The following is an 18,402-nucleotide window of genomic DNA, read 5'->3' as shown; positions in this document are numbered from 1 at the left end:
GTGATGTGGAGATTAACAGGGAGGGACGGGCTGATATGAATCATGGCTCTTAGCTGTAAATCATCAGTGATTACGTCCTTCACCAAAGTAAGAAAACAGGTTTGTAGGGAGGTAGAGGTCAGTTTCCAACAATTTGAGTTTGTGGTGTCCTGGAATGTCACTTGATACCTAGTAAGTAGTTCTGGATCTTTGGGTATGGAACTTGAGAAAGGAATCCTGGCTGGAGAGAGAATTCAGGGCAGTTTATCAGTGGCTAGCCTAGTAAAATCCTTGAGAATCACTGGTCTATTTAATCTGACCTATAAACCCACTTTTCTCTGTAGTTTAGAGGCATATTCAAACACTAATTACTCTGCTATGATCCTCCCAACACATCATCTTATATATCCCCTATCCCCCAAAAGAAACGTGAAGGGAAGTCCTAACCATCTACCTAGTTCAAATTCTCTTAGAGCATGCCCCAGGATAGGGAAGGTACGTTAGCCACGTGATTAACTTTTCTGAAAGATACAATTCTGATTTTGCACGTTCACTTTGGTTGTTTTCACTATTGGTAAAGTATAATACTATTAACCATATTAATCCTTATGGCATTAGATAGGTACTATAATTCTATCCATTTAATACGAGAAAACAGGCGCAAAGATTAAGGAACTTGCCCCAAGTCACACAGCTATTAAGCAGGTGAGTGAGCCAAAATTCAACCTAGTTCCAAAACCCAGCCCCTTCACCCTACTTTGTTTGCTATAGTTTTAGCCAGATTTTAAAGCATCCACAGCAAGTTAAATTCCCTTATTCCGCTCCCATTCCGTTTACCCAGAATCCTTAGGGTATGGTATTAAAATTTTCTGCATAAGTTTGAGGCTTTAACTCATAGTCTTGGCCTGAGCCAGGAGATAATGACATTTTGTTTGGCAGACTAGCCCCTCTAATATAACTCTCCCCTTGCTTCGGGACCTGTTGCCCCTCAGCAGACCGGAAAAACAACAGCGCCTGGGACAGGCACCCGCGGGGGCCAGAAGGGTCCAAGGAGTCGCCGGGCCCGGGCAGGCTCGCCGGAATCCCAGCCCGCCTCCCCCCAGGCCCCTCCTCCTGGCCCAGAATGCACCCGGTTGAAAACAAAATCCCACGTGACTGGCTCTCCTCTCAGGCCATCATGGCGTCTCCCAGTGGGAAGGGACCCCGGGCGCCGGAGGCTCCTGGGTGCGGGCCCCGGCCGCTCGCCCGGGACCTGGTGGACTCTGTGGACGACGCGGAGGGGCTGTACGTGGCTGTGGAGCGCTGTCCGCTGTGCAACACTACCCGCCGGCGGCTGACCTGCGCCAAATGCGTTCAGAGCGGCGATTTCGTCTACTTCGACGGCCGCGACAGGGAGAGGTACGGCGGCCGCCACGGCCCTATTGTTTCTTCTGCTGTGTCTCCTCCAGCCAGGCGGCCGAAGGCTGGAACTTGGGGCTCCCCGTCCGGGCACGAGATCCCGGCGAGAGGAGGGAGAGAGAGGGAGTGTAGCTAACTGCTCTGCACCGGAGCTTTGCTACCGGAGGACAGCGTAGGGGCCAGATGAGGGAAGGGCGCCGTTTCCCCATCACCCACCGAAGAGGAGTTTGACCCCACGGTGCTCTTGGCCACTGGGGAAAAAAGGAGTAAGTGGTGACTCTCTGGAGAAGTTTTCCCCTGTAGCTGCCATTGACTTGGATTCCCAGCTCTTTGCTGTATGTGCTCCCATTCAAAAGCTTGGGTTTCTATTTTTTAAAGCACATTTATACTCATTCTCTAGAGAAGAGAGTAGAAGAGAATCAAATAACTGCTTTAGAGGGATTTGGGCCTGGTAGTCTGTCACAGATGGACTTTGTTATCAGACATGCTTACTCTAATGTGTGAGTTGGGGCTTGCTGTTAATTCCCCTTTCCCCTCCCTGCCTCTAAAGATTATTTTGGATTCTTAGGAATTTGTGAAAGTGTTTTGGCCTTGTTTTAAAACTCAGATTGACAGCTGCATGCTTTTAGCTAAGATAATTGCTTTTAGGAACATGTTTTGGTTCCATTTCGAAATCTAAACAGAGAGCTACAAGTTCTTGGTTAAGAAAATTGAAAAATTAGCGTGATTAGCTGCAGGGTCTCCCACTCTCAACTTCTGTTTCAACAACTTAGTGTCAATGATAGTAAGATAACTAGCATTCTGAGCACAAAAATTCAGGTATTAATTCATTAGCAACAACCCAATAACTTATCCCCAACTTACTAGGAAGCTGCACAGTAAGTGCTTTGCCCTAGGTCACACAAATAAGTGTAGGAACAAGAATTAAAATTCAGACAGCTTGGACCTATGTACCCGCATTTAACCACTAGATACTATATCCTCTATATTTGGGAATGTTTTGAGTTCTTAGTATTTCTGTGATCGTGGATGGAGTTCTTTTCTTTCTCTTTTGAGGAGATTTGAATGACAAACTTTTTTAGTTTGTTGCTGTGTCTCATTGGTGCTCTTGATGACTTTAGAAACTGCTTATGTAGTAAGTGATAGCTTTAAAAATTAAACCAGTTATAAAAATACTGGATATGAGATGGAAATGTCTAACTGATGGATTTAATTGAGGATTTAGTTCTGGACCTTCTTGTCTGTCTACACGTTTTACTATATCTATTCACATAATTTAAATATCATCTATGTGCTTAAGACTGCCAGACTTGCATCTCCAACCTAGACTTCTCTAAAGTCCAGAAAACAGCTGCCTATTCAACATCAATATTTAGATTTGTAATAGATATCTTCATTTTAATATGGCAAACTGAACTCCGTATTTTCCATCATAAATCTGTTTTCCCATGCTCATCCCAACCCAGTAAATGTCAATCTCATTGTTCGTTTGGTTCAGGCTAAAAAACCTTTCAGTTCTCCTTGACTCCTCTCATAACGTGACTCGATTTAGTCCCATCAACAAATCCCATCTACTCTTCACAAGTTATCTTAAATCTGACCCTTTCACCATCACCTGGTCCGATCTACCAGAGACATAAGGTTATTTCCTCTTATATCTCTGCTTCCATCCTTGCTCCCCTTTTATGCAATTTCCATGTTGCAGCCAGCGTTATGCTACTCCTCCATTTCTGTTCAGATCTTCCAGTGGTTTTTCGCTTTACCCAAAGTAAAAGCTGGAGTCCTTAACCAAAGTTCTATATTATCTGTTCCTCTGATTTAATCTCCTATATTTTCTCTCTTAACTAATCTGCTGTGCCACTGTGGCCTCCTTGTCTGTCCTCAGACATACCAAGAACACTCCTTCCTCAGGACCTTTGCAGTGGTGTTTAGACAGCCAGGAACTCTTTCTCTATCAGAAATCTTCAGGGCTGCCTCCTTTTTTTTTTTTTTTTTTTTTAGGTGCTTGCTCATATCTTAGAGAGTATCTTTCTGATCCTTCTATTAAAATGCTAACCTCTTGCCTGTTTAACCAGCTTTATTATCTTTTCTTTTCCATCACCATCTGATGGCTGTGCATATTAATTTGTCTAACTGCCCCCTACCCAGTGATATAAACTCTATGAGGGCAAGAGTTTTTCTCTTTTATACACTGTTGTGTTCTCACATAGTAGAAGCTCAATAAAGATTTATGGAATGATTGAACTGACTCTGGCGCTCTTTCCCAAACTCAGTTTCTAGACCATTTCAGTATTATTCATCATGATCTATTTGTTACTAAAACCAGAAACCTGGGAGTTATCCTAGACTTTTCTTTTTCTCTTACTCTCTGCGTCCAAATAATCAGCAAGTCTAGTTCATTTTGATGTCAAAATATGTCTTGAATCTATCTTTTAGTTCAGACCACCATCTTTTCTCTCCTGACTACTAAGTGATCTCCGTTCTTTTACTCAGACAGCTCTTCGCTACCTTGCCTCTGGTCTCCAAACACAATAGAAATGTAAATAAGCCACAATAGAAATGTAAATAAGATGTCACTGTTTTGCTTAAACCTCTCATTGGCTCCCATTGCATTTAAAATAAAATCCAAGCTCCTTATTATGGCATATGAAGCCTCCTGTGATTTGGCTACTGTTTGCCTCTGTAACTTAGACTCTGAGGTTGAGTTTAAAATGTGGGCTTTGGACTCATGCTCCCTTGAATTGAGTCCAAGCTCCACCACTTGCTATGTGATTTCTTTTTTTTTTTTTTTTTTTTTGAGACAGGGTCTTGCTCTGTCACCCAGGCTGGAGTGCACTGGCACAATCATGGCATACTGCAGCCTCAAACTCCTGGGCTCAAGCAATCCTCCCATCTTAACCTTTTTAGTAGGTGGGACTACAGGCATGCACCACCATACCTGGCTAATTTTTAAATTTTTTGTAGAGACAAGGTCTCCCTGTGTTGTCCAGGCCAATCTCGAACTTGTGGGCTGAGCCATCCTCCTGTCTCAGCCTCCCAAAGTGTTAGGATTACAGATATGAGCCACCGCGCCCGGCTGCTATGTGAGTTTGAGGAAGTTTTTTTTGATAGGGGAGGGGACAGGGTCTCACCCTGTCACCCAGGCAGTGCAGTGGCAAGATCACAGCTCACTGCAGCTTTGACTTCCCTGGGCTCAAGGGATTCTCCTGTCTCAGCCTCCCTGGTGTCTGGGACTACAGGCGTGCATCAACACGCCTAACTAGTTTTTTTGTATTTTTTGTGGAGACAGGGTTTTGCCGTGTCGCCCAGGCCGATCTTGGACCCCGGAGCTCAAGCCGTCCGCCAGCCCCGGCCTCCCCATGTGCTGGGATTACAGGCGTGAGCCACCATGCCTGGCCCTGAGCAAGTTTCTTAACTTCATGTTTATTTCATTTTGAAAATGGCAGGGTATCTAACTCCATAGGTTTCTGGTAGTGATTACCTAAGAGCATGCATTTAAAGTGTTTAGCATGATGCCTAGAATGTATTAAGCACTCATATAAGTTCATCCCTGTGCTCCTCCTTTTTCACTGCTCCACAGTTATAGGCCTTCTCTCAAATCCTCAGTCACATGAAACTTCCACCAGTGGGGCTTTTTCCTTGCCGTTTCTTCTGCCTGGAACACTTTTCCTCCTGATTGATACCTTGTCTTTCACCATTCAACTTAAAGTCCACTTCTTCGGTGAGGCCTTTCCTGACCTCCCTCACTGAGATAGGTTCCCACCTCCATCTTTTCCCCCATTATTTGCTGTCAAAATACCCTATTTCTTTCATGGTACCACACATGATGTGTAATACTATTTATTTGAGGAAGATGGCCACATCCAGAATGTAGTTTCATGAAGGCATGAATTCTAGTCTTGTTCTTTCAGATCACCAGCCCAGCAGCAGCAGGTAGCAGAACTTAGGCGAGTTGTTGAAGGAATGTCAAAAGCAATACAACTTTTGCAACTCAACATAGGGGTTGGGCGCTGTGGCTCATGCCTGTAATCTGAGCACTTTGGGAAGCCAAGGCAGGCGGATCACTTGAGACCAGGAGAGCGAGACTAGCCTGGCCAACATGGTGAAACCCTATCTCTACTAAAAATACAAAAATTAGACCAAGTGCGGTGGCTCACATCTGTAATCCCAGCACTTTGGGAGGCCGAGGCGGGCAGATCATGAGGTCAAGAGATCGAGACCATCCTGGCCAACATGGTGAAACCTTGTCTCTGCTAAAAATACAAAAATAAGCTGGGCGTGGTGGCACGCGTGCCTGTGGTCTCAGCTACTCAGGAGGCTGAGGCAGGAGAATCACCTGAACCCAGGAGGTGGAGGTTGCAGTGAGCCAAAATCATGCCACTGCACTCCAGTCTGGTGACAGAGTGAGACTCCATCTCAAAAAAACAAAAACAAAAACCAAAATTAGCTGGGTGTTGTGGTGCAGGCCTGTAATCCCAGCTACTTGGGAGGCTGAGGCCTGAGAATCGCTTGAACCTGGGAGGCAGAGGCTGCAGTGAGCCGAGATCACGCCACTGTACTTCAGCCTGGGCGACAGAGCAAGACTCCATCTCAAATCAAAAAAGAAGAAAGAAAATCCCAAAAATTCTTGGCTAAATGTGAGCATTAGATTTTCAGAAGAGAGATATGTCATAGTGGATTTCCTTTCCTGACCAAGCAGAAAAATATAAAGCAAATACCAGAACCATTCAGAATTTAGAATAAAAAAGAAATTTTAGGGTTCAGGGATAACAGAACTGTCACAGTGGTCTGCTTAGGTCAGCTTCACCTAACTCTCCATCTTTCTCTTTTCCAAACTGTGTTTTAAGAAGAATGGCTTGTTAGTTTTTCTTTGTTTCTAGAATTGTGCCCAATATCTAGTAGGGTGAAAGAATCTCTTGAGACCCAGGACCGTTGTTCTAATAGCCAAATATTTTTTAATGAGCTCTCATCGTGCACTGTTATGTGCATAAAATGTTCTGGCAATACAGAGGAGAAAGACAGGTCTCTGCTCTCAAGGATTTTTACTGACTGTCAATAGGCCTTGAATTGTGTGGGCCACAGGTTGATTGTGAGATATTCTATCTTCAAATTTTGTATTCTGTGATTGCCTTTAGACTCTTTTTCCTTTTAACTTCATGACAAGCCTCTCACTAACTGTAGAAAACCACTTGTTAATAAAATATGGAACCTTACAGCGCAGTTTTAAAACCCTTGTTTAACCTCTGATTTTCAGTAAATTAGCCAACCGGCTGTGCCTACATGGATCTTGAATGTGATCATGCATATCAAAGTTCTTGTAAAGGTAAATGTATTTTTTAAGGTTCCATTAACAGACTAGCTGAATATCTAGGTTTTAGTGGTTTGGCAGCTCAAGGAAAATTAAGTATTAAAGAAATAAATCGATCTCACGTTAATTAGTTCCTTTGACTCTTAAGGACGGAACCATGTGTCTTTATAAACTACAATATGAGTTTAGCAGACAGATTAGTTGAGAAATACCTAAACTCATTATTTTTTGTTGTTGTTGTTCGATGGGAAGACTTCCCTACAACTTTGGTGTCCTCACCCACATCATCCTTTCCTCATCTCCCACCTTGCCCCCAGTCCTGAACAGTACCTCCTCTATTTTCTCACCTGCCTTTTCTCCCCCAACTCCTGCCCCCAGGGGAGACCCAGCCTTCAGTGTAAACTGAAGGTGCGTTCCCTATCATCTGCCCTTTAAACTGTATGCTTCCTTAAGGGATGAAGAAGAGGAATGATATTAGGCAGTACCTCCAACACAATCTTCTTTGAATCTGTACTGCTGGACATATTAAAATTACAGGAACAGAACTGTATGGATTATGTATTTGTCTGACACCAGAAATAGCACTGCTACCCAGTAGACACCTGATAGGTTGAAGTAATCTTTCCACTCACAACAGGAAAGAAATTGGTTACCAGTTCTTGTTAGATGGGGGAATGGGACTGAGAATTAATCTAAGGATACCTGGGGAAATGTACCTGCTGGTTTAGGAGCCCTTGATTTTCACATGTGGATTTAAAAGAAAGACAAATTGTATGAACATCTAGGTACTACTTTATAATTATGTTTTCAGGAATGATGTCACATTATCTTCACTGACAAGTTTTAGAATATATGATTATACTTTTGCCAGGAAACAGAAATGCATGCCCTAAACAAATTGAGAAATGGGATAAAGGATGAAGAAGAAATTTAAATATTACTGCAGATTTCAAGGGGAAGGCACAACCAACGTCCAAAAAATACCCTTTAGATACTTCTGTTCTCCCTCCAGTATATTTTGGGTTGTCAACCACTGTGGCCCATATAAATCTATTGTCTTGAGAATTCAATTCTGTATGCTGAACTCAGCAGAACAAAAGCTCTACAGGTAGACAGGAGCTCACCAGCCTTACAACTGTTTCACTGTGTCCTTCAGAGAGTCTCAGTTCTTGTCCCATGGAGTTTGTTTATAGTGTTTTCACCAGAAAATGTGGCTCTGTTAGGAAAATATAACTTGTTTTCAGCCAGTATCACTGGCTACTCTTACGATTATACCTTCTAGAACTTATAAAAGGTTTTTGCATTTACTGTCTCATTTCTTCTCTACCCTCACCCCATGAGTTGCTAATGTATTTAAAGCAGAAAAAACTGGGTCTCAGGGTTGTTGTGACTGACTTATTCCCGGGCTCTGCTAATTCTTAAGTTCATATTTAGATCTGAACTATATTTTTATACTGTGTGCATGTGTGTGTGTAACAGTATCAGAAAAGAAAAGCATTACATTTTGTTACACAGATTGCTGTATCTTGGAAGGTCCTATGTGCTCTAGTGAACCAAGGGCTGGGATTAACCCTGGAGAGGCCGCACCCCTCACCTGTACACCCTGCCACTGTGTGAAGATTCCTGAAATGCCCAGTTTCTCTCACCTCTAGATATTTTCAAGGCCTGTCATAATGCAAAAGAGTTTTCATAATCTCAAGTCTCTTTTGAACACCAAAAGACATACTTCATGGAAAATAAAATGTGATTATATAAAAATAATCCTGAGATTTGCCACCTCCTGTTGCTAGGGAAGGTACTGAATTGATGTGAGGATGGAAATTAAGTTTACATTTTAAATCAAAATGCATGTTTTTAAAGAGAGCTAAATATTGTAAATATGACATTTGAAATTTTGAAATGTTTAGCTCAAACATTGTAGAAATAGGAAAATTCTCTCACAATCTCACCACATAAAGGTCCCTCTATTATGGATGAGGCACAGTCCTGAATATTCTATGCATATTCTCTGCCAGAGTGGGATCACACGACACAACTATTTTGCTGAGTTTTTTATATTTTTTTGGGTTTTTTTGGTCATTTAACATACCTAAACATCTTTTCATGCCAGTACACAATATTTTTCCTTTTACAGCTGTGAATTTTTATCTTTTTAAAACCCAAAGTTAGAATCATTCAGTCACTTCATGAAAAAAAAAGGATTATATATGACTATCCCTTTTATTTTTCTGTTTATTTACTATTTTACAAACAAAAATGAACTTTTCTATTTTTGTTTCTAAAGGATGCCTCAGTTTAGAGTAAGCTGAATGAGGGAACTGTAGTATACATATTCTCTGTGTGCAGAAGAAGCGAGTGTAGTTAGGACTGCCTTATCCTGGTTTCGTAATCCCTCAGTTTCTTCTATAGAACTGTATTCTATAGTTGAGCTTAATGCATAGTAAGATTAAGTGCAGAATCACTCATTGCAGTGAAGAAGCGGAAAGCTGGCATATGTGTGTGCTAAGCATCTGTACCCACTGCTTTCACATTTATCTTATTTAATCCCTTTACCAAGGAGTGTGTAAGCATTATTCCCGTTTTACAAATGAGGAAACTAAACAGCACTTTGTTTCTATTTTATTTTATTTTATTTTTTGAGACACGGGTTCTAACTCTGCCACCCAGGCCAAAGTATAGTGTAGGATCATAGCTCACTGCAGCCTCTAATTCATGGCTCAAAGGATCCTCCTACCTCAGCCTCCAGAGAAGTTAGGTCTACAGCCATGTACCACCATGCCCAGCTATTTTTTAATATATATGTATTTTTTTTGTAGAGATGTAGTCTTACTATGTTGCCAGGCTGGTCTTGGACTCCTTGACTCAAATAATCTTCCTGCCTCAGACTCCTAAAGTGTTGAGATTACAGGTGTGAGCCACCACACCTGGCCTGTTTCTAATTTCCGTAAATGATTTTTAACCTTTATTCCTGACAGTGGAATATATTTATACTATGCTTTCTCATATTCTAAATATTCTAACATAAGGTTTAAAAATCGTGATAAGGACCAGGTTTTTAAATCTTATTTGCCTATGAAAATCATACTCTTGTATGATTAAAAAATAAAAGCACACTCGTATCTTTGCCTATAAAAATATTTTAATGTCTTTTGTGGCAATATACTATCATTTAGTCTTTCTCCCATTGAACACTAGTTTCCATTTCCTTGCAGTTAGGCCTGATTTTATGATTGGTGCCTTCAAACATGAATCTTCCTTCATCTCTGTTATTTTCTTAGGATAGATTCTTTGAAATGCAGTAACCGAATCAAAGGGTTGGATATTTTTTTTTAGGCCCTCAATTGCTTATTTGAAATCTATTTTTTGCCTTTCTTAAAATACATTAATAGTGTTTCTGAGACTTTTCATTGCCATAACCGTAGGCACAAAGTAAATGTGTAACCCTGGAATGAGGGAAAGGACTGGACAGGCGGGTAGAGGGGTGAGAGTTACTTTATGAAAGGTACTATGCTTGGGACATAGTAAGTGCTCAGTAAATTGTGGGTGTTATAGTGAGACTAGTTATTCCTAGCACAGTATTAATGGTCTGCATCCCTAATAGAGTGCATGCCCTGGTGGTGTTTTTCTGATAATAAAGGGCAGATTTGTGTGAATAGTCTGACCTGTGGTTAGGTCCACTCAGTTGCCCGTAATTGTAGTCGGGGTACAGAGTGGAAGTGAGACTTGCATTCATAACCACTACCGCATTAGTAGCATACTCCCATCATTGTTTTCCCACTTGGCATGTTGAAATGCTTTGGGGCATTTACATAGAATTTTCTCTGCCTCCATGCCCTTCCTTCCCTTAACAGGATCAACTCTGGCTCACCCTCAGGTCTCAGTGTGGACAGGCAGTCCTCCCGGGTGGCTCCCTCTGAAGCCCGAGCTGGGTTGTGTGCTTTCTTTGGTGCCACTGGGGCTGTGTGTGAGCACCCTTCTCCTTGTTCCCGTCTGTCTGTATCACAGAGGGATTGCTGGAAAGTCAGTTTAAAGGAGTACCTTTTTTTAACAGAAAAAAATCGTAAGTCATAAAAGTATGGAAGAATTTATGAAACAACAAAGTTCATTTGAGAGAATGCTTTTTTAGGGGGGAACAACCCAAGTCATTTAAGTATGGAATAATTTAGTAAATAATATAGAAGACTTTTTTAATTGGGAGAGAAAATACAGGAAATAGTGTTGTAAGAGCCAGGTGTGGAACAGATTCACTGGCAGATTTCTTTCAGAAAACGGCACAAAAACTAGTGTCATTAAACAACAGAAAAATGATGTGTGCCTACATAAAAGTTCAGAAAATTCTGTAGAGCAAAAACATAAGTAACAAGAAAATAGAAAAAATATTTCATGTGAAAGAAAAATGGCCAATTTCCCTGCTAACTAATCCTCCAAGGGGGAAAAAAAACCTATTAAAAAATTGGGTGAAGGACATAGGGAAATAACAAGAAAAATAAGTAGCCAATAAAGTATGAAAAGTTGTTCCAACTTTCTAATAATGAAATAAATGTAAATAAATGAGTTACGAACCATCTCTCAGAGGGAGGGATGGGAGGCCAATCAGATTAGCAAAGAATAAAAAGAAATGTCCAATGTCTGGGGAGAGTGTGAGAAAACAGGTTCTGTTGGTGGTTTGTAAATTGTATGAAGTGTTTTGGAGGAAATTTTGAGGATTACCCACAATGTTGCTTGTAAATATCTTTGACTAAGCAGTTTATTTTATTTTATTTAATTTATTTATTTATTTTGAGACAGTTTCACTGTGTCACCCAGGCTGGAGTGCAATGGTGTGATCTCAGCTCACTGCAACCTCCGCCTCCCGGGTGCAAGCGATTCTCCTGGCTCAGCCTCCCAAGTAGCTGGGATTACAGGCACCTGCCACCACACCCGGCTCATTTTTTGTGTTTTTAGTAGAGACAGAGTCTCACCATGTTGGCCAGGCCGGTCTCGAACTCCTGACCTCAGGTGATTCACCCACCTCGGCCTCCCAAAGTGCTGGAATTACAGGCATGAGCCACGGTGCCCAGCCCAGTTTATTTTATTTATAGGAATTTTCAGAGAGAAACTTAAAAGCCTGTAAAGGTGCACTAGGCTATTCATTTGTATCGTTACTGATCATAGTGAAAATTTGGAAGGAAGACTGGTGTTCACCTGTAGAGGTTTATATAAATAAATTATATGGCATCCATCCAGCGAAATGCTGTGCACCTGTTAGTGAATTAGATCAATATGTTCTGGCATAGTGAAAGAGACCAAGATATTTTATGTGACAGCTGCAATTTGGAAAACAATATGTGAAATATGGATCCCCCTACACACACTTTTAAAAACTATATATATAATATGTATCATTACATTTGGTTTGACTATAGTGATACTCTTATTTTTCACCTCTTGGAAGCTGTATTGAGAAAGCACAGACTTGTGAAATGAATTTTTTCTCCTTCTGTGAGTGGTGGGATGGAGACTGCAGAGCCTGGATGAGTGACCGAGTGAGCATTTGCAGCCCTGACACACCCATGTGGCTTGGTATCATCTGCTCTTTAGCTTTGCTGACACCACCTATTTTTGATTTCTTTCGTGAAGGAGGACGTGACTCATGAAGTATTAGGTTGGTGCAAAAGTAGTTGCTGTCTTTGCTGTTCCTTTCAATATTTGATGCGCTAGGACTTATATTTTGTTCGTTATTCCTGCTGCCATCTGTATATTTGTTTGTAAGAGTGTGTTTCTTTTGTGTTTTTAACAAAGTCTGAGAAAATCAACCAGTTCACTATTAAGCTGGACACAGTTGTCTGTCTTCCCAATTTGTTTTAGAGCAAAGTGGCATTTTTACAACAGACCTCAAAGGAGAACTTTTATGGCCTCTAAAGTCAAGATTTTATTTTCCCGTGTCAGTCCTTTGCATGGTTTGAGATTGCTAACTTGTGAGTTTGTTATTTTCTTTTTTTTTTATTTTTTTATTTTTATTTTATGTTATTTTTTTTTGAGACGGAGTCTCGCTCTATCGCCCAGGCTGGAGTGCAGTGGCACAATCTCGGCTCACTGCAAGCTCCGCCTCCCAGGTTTACGCCATTCTCCTGCCTCAGCCTCCCGAGTAGCTGGGACTACAGGCACCCACCACCTCGCCCGGCTAGTTTTTTGTATTTTTTAGTAGAGACGGGGTTTCACCGTGTAGGCCAGGATGGTCTCGATCTCCTGACCTCGTGATCCACCCTTCTTGGCCTCCCAAAGTGCTGGGATTACAGGCTTGAGCCACCGCGCTGTTATTTTCTACATTATCAGAACATAAATCACCATGTTGTCTCAGTGATGTAAAAGTGAATACCATATTAGTCTCTCATTTTTGATGCAAGGAAATGGAAGCATATAACAAGTGATAGGTCCAAGAATTCAAGTCAACTGCAGGAGAATTTATAATTAGATTTCTTAGTATTCTGGAGGATGCCTTGTTCTGTGTCGCAGTTACATAGTAAATGCCTGATAGACTGATTGATGAATCTGTGGGTTCATCCACATTCCACATTGGTTTCTGAGTTTTCTAATACTGTTTCACGCCGTTGCCACCTTACTGGACGTTGCAGTGCTATCCAGTAGAACTTTTCTGCAATGATGGGAATGTTCTTGTTATGCACGCCATCCAGTAAATCATATGTAGCTGTTGAAACGTGGATGGTAGTACAGCTGAAAAACTGAACTTTTAATATAATTTTAATTAATTTAAATGTAAATAGTCACATTATAAGTATATAGTTCTGTCACATATAATATTGCCCATTTGCTTTTTCTGTTTAATGACTATTGTGCATTTTCAGTGATTATTAAATTTGTTAGGGTCATGATTAGACCGTTGTATCTCTTCCTCTTAGATATCTTGGGGTATGTTTCAAACATGGGGTTACGGAAGTAGTATTTTAGAAAGACTTCTTTGTCCAGATTATTTTTAGGTCTGTTATGGCCTGTTGAATTGTTTTCCTTTATGCTGGGAGATAGCCAAAAGCCTATTCTTGAACACCACATCGTGTTACTGCAGCATGAGTCATTATCCCTGTTCCCTTGAAAATGGTCAGTAGGTCACGTTCACTCCATAGTCAGTTGTATGATGTTAGTCATACAATTTTTTTTTTTTTGTCCATGCCCTTATTAAGCAGCAAGACACATTTTAGGCACTCAGTAGCCATATGTGGCTGGTGGCTACCACATTGAACAGCACAGATCTAGCAGACATTTATAGAACACTGCCCAACACCTGTAGAATACACATTATTTCAAGTACTCATTGGAACTTTCTCCACGGCGTACCATATATAAAGCCATAAGAGGGTCTTAAGTCACAAGATTGAAATCACACAATGTATTTTGTAGCTATATCAGAATGAATTAAATTAGAAACAGTAACAGTAAGCTACCTAGAAAAGCCTGTGTATCTGAAAATTAAACAATATGCTTCTAAATAATGGATGGGTCAGAAGGATTCTTATGGAAGATTAAAAGTTTCAAACTAAATGATAATGAAAATACACAATATCAAAATCTTAAGGTATAGCTAGAACAGTGCATAGAAGGAAATTTAAAACTTCATGTAATTATATTTAAAAGGAATAGAAGTTTAAAATTGACCTGAGTTATCACCTTAAACTGCAAAATTAAAAAACAAAACAAAACAAAAGACCCCCAAGTAAGTTAGCAAGAAGAAAATAAGGATAGAAAACTGGCAAATAGAAAATAGTAACTGCGGCCAGGCGCAGTGGCTCACGCCTATAAGCCCAGCACTTTGGGAGGCCGAGGTGGGTGGATCACCAAGTCAGGAGATCGAAACCATCCTGGCTAACACAGTGAAATCCCATCTCTATTAAAAATACAAAAACAAAACTAGCCAGACTTGGTGGTGGGCGCCTGTAGTCCCAGCTGCTCGGGAGGCTGAGGCGGGAGAATGGCGTGAACCCAGGAGGTGGAGCTTGCAGTGAGCCGAGATTGCACCACTGCACCCCAGCCTGGGCGACAGTGAGACTCTGTCTCAAGAAAAAAAAGAAAAAATAAAATAATAACTGCAATGTGATACCCCTTCTTTTTGATAACTTTTACTAAGTAATTTGTTAGCCTATAGTAACTAGCAATAAAATTAGTGGAAAAAGTGTACATACAATTTTTAAAAATTTATTATAAGGAATCAATTTATAGGAGAGAGCAGGATTGAGTCCAGATTAGTAATTAAAATTTGTTTTCTAGTGAGAGCATCTATTTCCTTGAATTCAAATTCACTTTAGTGTTCTGATGTTCCTGTTTTGACAAATAATTTAACCTGAGGGGAAGATATCTATAGACATTTTTTTTTTTTTTTTTTTTTTTTTTTGAGATGGAGTCCCGCTCTGTCGCCCAGGCTGGAGTGCAGTGGCGCGATCTCGGCTCACTGCAAGCTCCGCCTCCCGGGTTCACGCCATTCTCCTGCCTCAGCCTCCTGAGTAGCTAGGACTACAGGCGCCCGCCACCGCGCCCTGCTAATTTTTTGTATTTTTAGTAGAGACGGGGTTTCACCATGGTCTCGATCTCCTGACCTTGTGATCCGCCCGTCTCGGCCTCCCAAAGTGCTGGGATTACAGGCGTGAGCCACCGCGCCCGGCCATCTATAGACATTTTATAAACACAGGAAAGAATTTTAAAGTTGAGGATTCGAGCTTAGTTTTGAAAGAACCAAATGGTTAGCAGTTGTGTGCACCCCATTGAGAAGATGTGTATTTACTATCAGGACAATGACATTTTCACATGACTCTGCAGAATGATTGGTTCTTGGGAATTTGCGTAGTCTCATTGAACTGAAAAAAATGAACATTTAAATAAGACATTGAATTTTTTCTTACAGGTTTATTGACAAGAAGGAAAGGTTAAGCCGACTTAAGAGCAAGCAAGAAGAATTTCAAAAAGAGTGAGTGTTTTGTTTTGCCTTTTAATTTGTGGAGGTGATCTAGTCACCATTTGGTTTAATTCATTGCTGTGGTATGCAGATACATGGATTGTTGACTTACTGAATCTAGCATACAGCCTCTTAAAGTGTAGGAAAGGAGTGCATCTGGAAGAGGTAAAGCAGGAGAAGCTACCAAGTTTCTAGAAAATACTGGCCTCAGACCCGGTACGTGGTACAAAGTAGGTACTCAATGAATCAAATCCCTGGCCCTGATAACTGATGTGTGAGTCCAGGACAGTTGGCATGATTAGTAGACTTAAATTAGTGCTGGTGGCTCCCATAGGACATTACTGCTTCCATTTACCTTTCTTCTTTTGTCCTTATCAGTATATTACAACATGTGGTCTGCACATTATCTATATCAGAATTCATTAGCTGAGATAATGGTTAAAAATTCAGATTCTTGGAATCCTATCCTCAGAGATTCTGATTCGGTAGATATGGGATGAGGCCTAGGAATCTGAGGTTTGTTGTGTTTTGGGGGGGGCTGGGGGTGGGGAATCTGAGTTATTAACAGGTACACCTGATAAATCTCTCGCCCCCTAGGATTGAGAATTGTCCTATAGAACCTTCTGGTATAGAACCTGCTCCCTAGATGCACCCCAGATGTTTGCATCTCTGTGCCTTCATTCAGTTTCTCTCTACCTCAGTGTTTTTCCTCTTCTCTGAGCGCGTCCTGCCCAACTCAAGGTTCTTAAAGAGTTGTCTCTTTTGTGGCACCTCCCCAAACCATGCCAACATGGATGTCTCACACCCCCGATGAAAACAGTTAATGCTCAGGCCAGTGATTCCCAAAGTGTGACCCGAGCTTCTCTAGAGTCTGCAGTGGTCTGATAAACACATTCATGAGCAGTTTAAATCTAACAGGATGTTCTGTATTAGAGAAACCTGCTTGAATTTATTTAACTCTGTAATTTCCCTAACTTCCTCAAACACAAAAAGTTTATTTTTCCCATAGAACATTTTATTCCATAGAACCAATATTTGGAGATACTGGCATGTATCATTTCGTTGGGAACTATTAGATCATTAATTCTCTTGTAACTATTACTGTGAATTATGACGGATGGCAGTTACTGATGATGATTGAGGACAAAAGCTAAGACTGTTAGACAGATTTATTGTGGACGTTTGTAGAAAGGCTCTTAGCAGTGTTCAGAACTACGAATGGAAGGAGATGAAAAAAATTGCAGAGAACAGGGAATTTGGAAAACACTTTAAATGCCAAGTCCCATTTTAACATTTCTAGCCATTTCTGAGAACTTAATTTTAAAAGTGTTTGATTTTACATTTTTGAACTTAGAATTTTATTATTTTCAATAACTTACTTTCTGTCTCTTTTCCTTACAGAGTGTTAAAAGCTATGGAAGGAAAATGGATAACAGATCAGTTGGTAAGTTGTAATACATGTTCTTTTTCTTGGGGCTACATGTTTTTAAATTGGTAGAGCTTATAAAATCATTTTTAATTAAAATTTTTTAAAAATCATATTTGGCAGTCCTCTACTTAATCCACTTGTAGCGTGGCCTTCTCAAATATTTTGTCTAGTTACCAAAAATGGGGTATCGGCAATTAATTATGGAGCCATCATAAAGGATAATTTTGAAATCTGGGGTGTTGACATAGAAAAACAAAAACAATGGGCTATTATACTATTTGCAAAAATTATTTATCATACACACTCCAAATGGATTAATGATTAAATGTGTCAAAGAAAATATGAGTGGGTATTTACATAATCTTAGAGTGGGGAGAACCTTTATAAACCATAGAGGAAAGCATTTTGACAGATTACATAACAGTTTAAAACTTCTGGCCAGGTGCAAGGGCTCACGCCTGTAATCCCAGCTACTTGGGAGGCTGAGGCAGGCGAATCACTTGAACCTGGGAGGCAGAGGCTGCAGTGAGCCAAGACTGCCTCACAGCACTCCGGCCTGGGCAACAAAGTGAGACTTCCTCAAAAAAAAAAAAAAAAAAAAAATTAACAATTAAAGAGTTTGGGGAAGGTGTGGCAGCAGCCAGGCAGCCCAGCTTTGCTAAGGCTCTAGAGGCCCTGTGCCTCTCAGGCACTTGGCACATGCCTTCCCTGCAGCCAGCATGCCCAAGAGGAAGGTCAGCTCCACTAAAGGGGCCACAAAGGAAGAGCCCAAGAGGAGATCTGCGCGGTTATCAGCTGAACTCCCTCCTGCAAAAGTGGAAATGAAGCTGAGAAAGCAGCAGGAAAGGATAAATCTTCAGACAAAAAAGTGCAAACAAAAGGGAAAAGGGGAGCAAAGGGGGAAAAGTCAGAAGTGGCTAACCAGGAAACTGAAGATTTACCTGCAGAAAACGAGAAACTAAAACTGAGGAGAGCCCCTTTTAAGTGTTGATTCTTTTTTTTAAGAGGTGGAATCATTCTCTGATTGTTTACTTTTTGGTACAACCAGAAGATAGTGTGGGATACCGAGTTATGGGAGGCTTTGACTGTCTTGGGTGTCAGCTTAACGTTCCGTAGTTGGGGGGTTGGTTTTTATATCCTGTAATGCCAAGCATACTAAATGGCACTGTGGAGTCACAGTCCTGCATTTAATGTATTGAACATCTGTTCCCATGTTGTTTTTTAGTAGAACTGTTTCCTAAAGAAAACCGCTCCTTGATGATGGCTCTGCTTGTCAGAATTTCGTGCACTCTGTGAGCTCTTTGGTCGTGGTAGTCCTGTTTTCCTAATAACTTTGATACTGTGCTG

The 18,402-nt window shown here is 40.9% G+C and overlaps 1 protein-coding gene across 1 annotated transcript in view; it reads left to right on the top strand.

Moving 5' to 3' along the window:
• The first annotated feature begins 1,104 nt into the window (after positions 1-1,104).
• Positions 1,105-18,402, top strand: part of ATG14 (autophagy related 14) — a 45,997-nt gene continuing 28,699 nt past the window's right edge. The window contains exons 1-3 of the mRNA XM_010372031.2: positions 1,105-1,377; positions 15,576-15,638; positions 17,028-17,070. Of these exons, the coding sequence (XP_010370333.1) occupies positions 1,157-1,377; positions 15,576-15,638; positions 17,028-17,070 (327 nt within the window). The 5' untranslated portion in view covers positions 1,105-1,156. The remainder of the gene's footprint in view (positions 1,378-15,575; positions 15,639-17,027; positions 17,071-18,402) is intronic.

The sequence above is a fragment of the Rhinopithecus roxellana genome, chromosome 5, assembly GCF_007565055.1.
Source record: "Rhinopithecus roxellana isolate Shanxi Qingling chromosome 5, ASM756505v1, whole genome shotgun sequence".
Lineage (NCBI taxonomy): Eukaryota > Metazoa > Chordata > Mammalia > Primates > Cercopithecidae > Rhinopithecus > Rhinopithecus roxellana.
The sequence above is the reverse complement of the archived record's forward strand: the minus strand, read 5'-3'. Positions and strand labels throughout refer to the sequence as shown.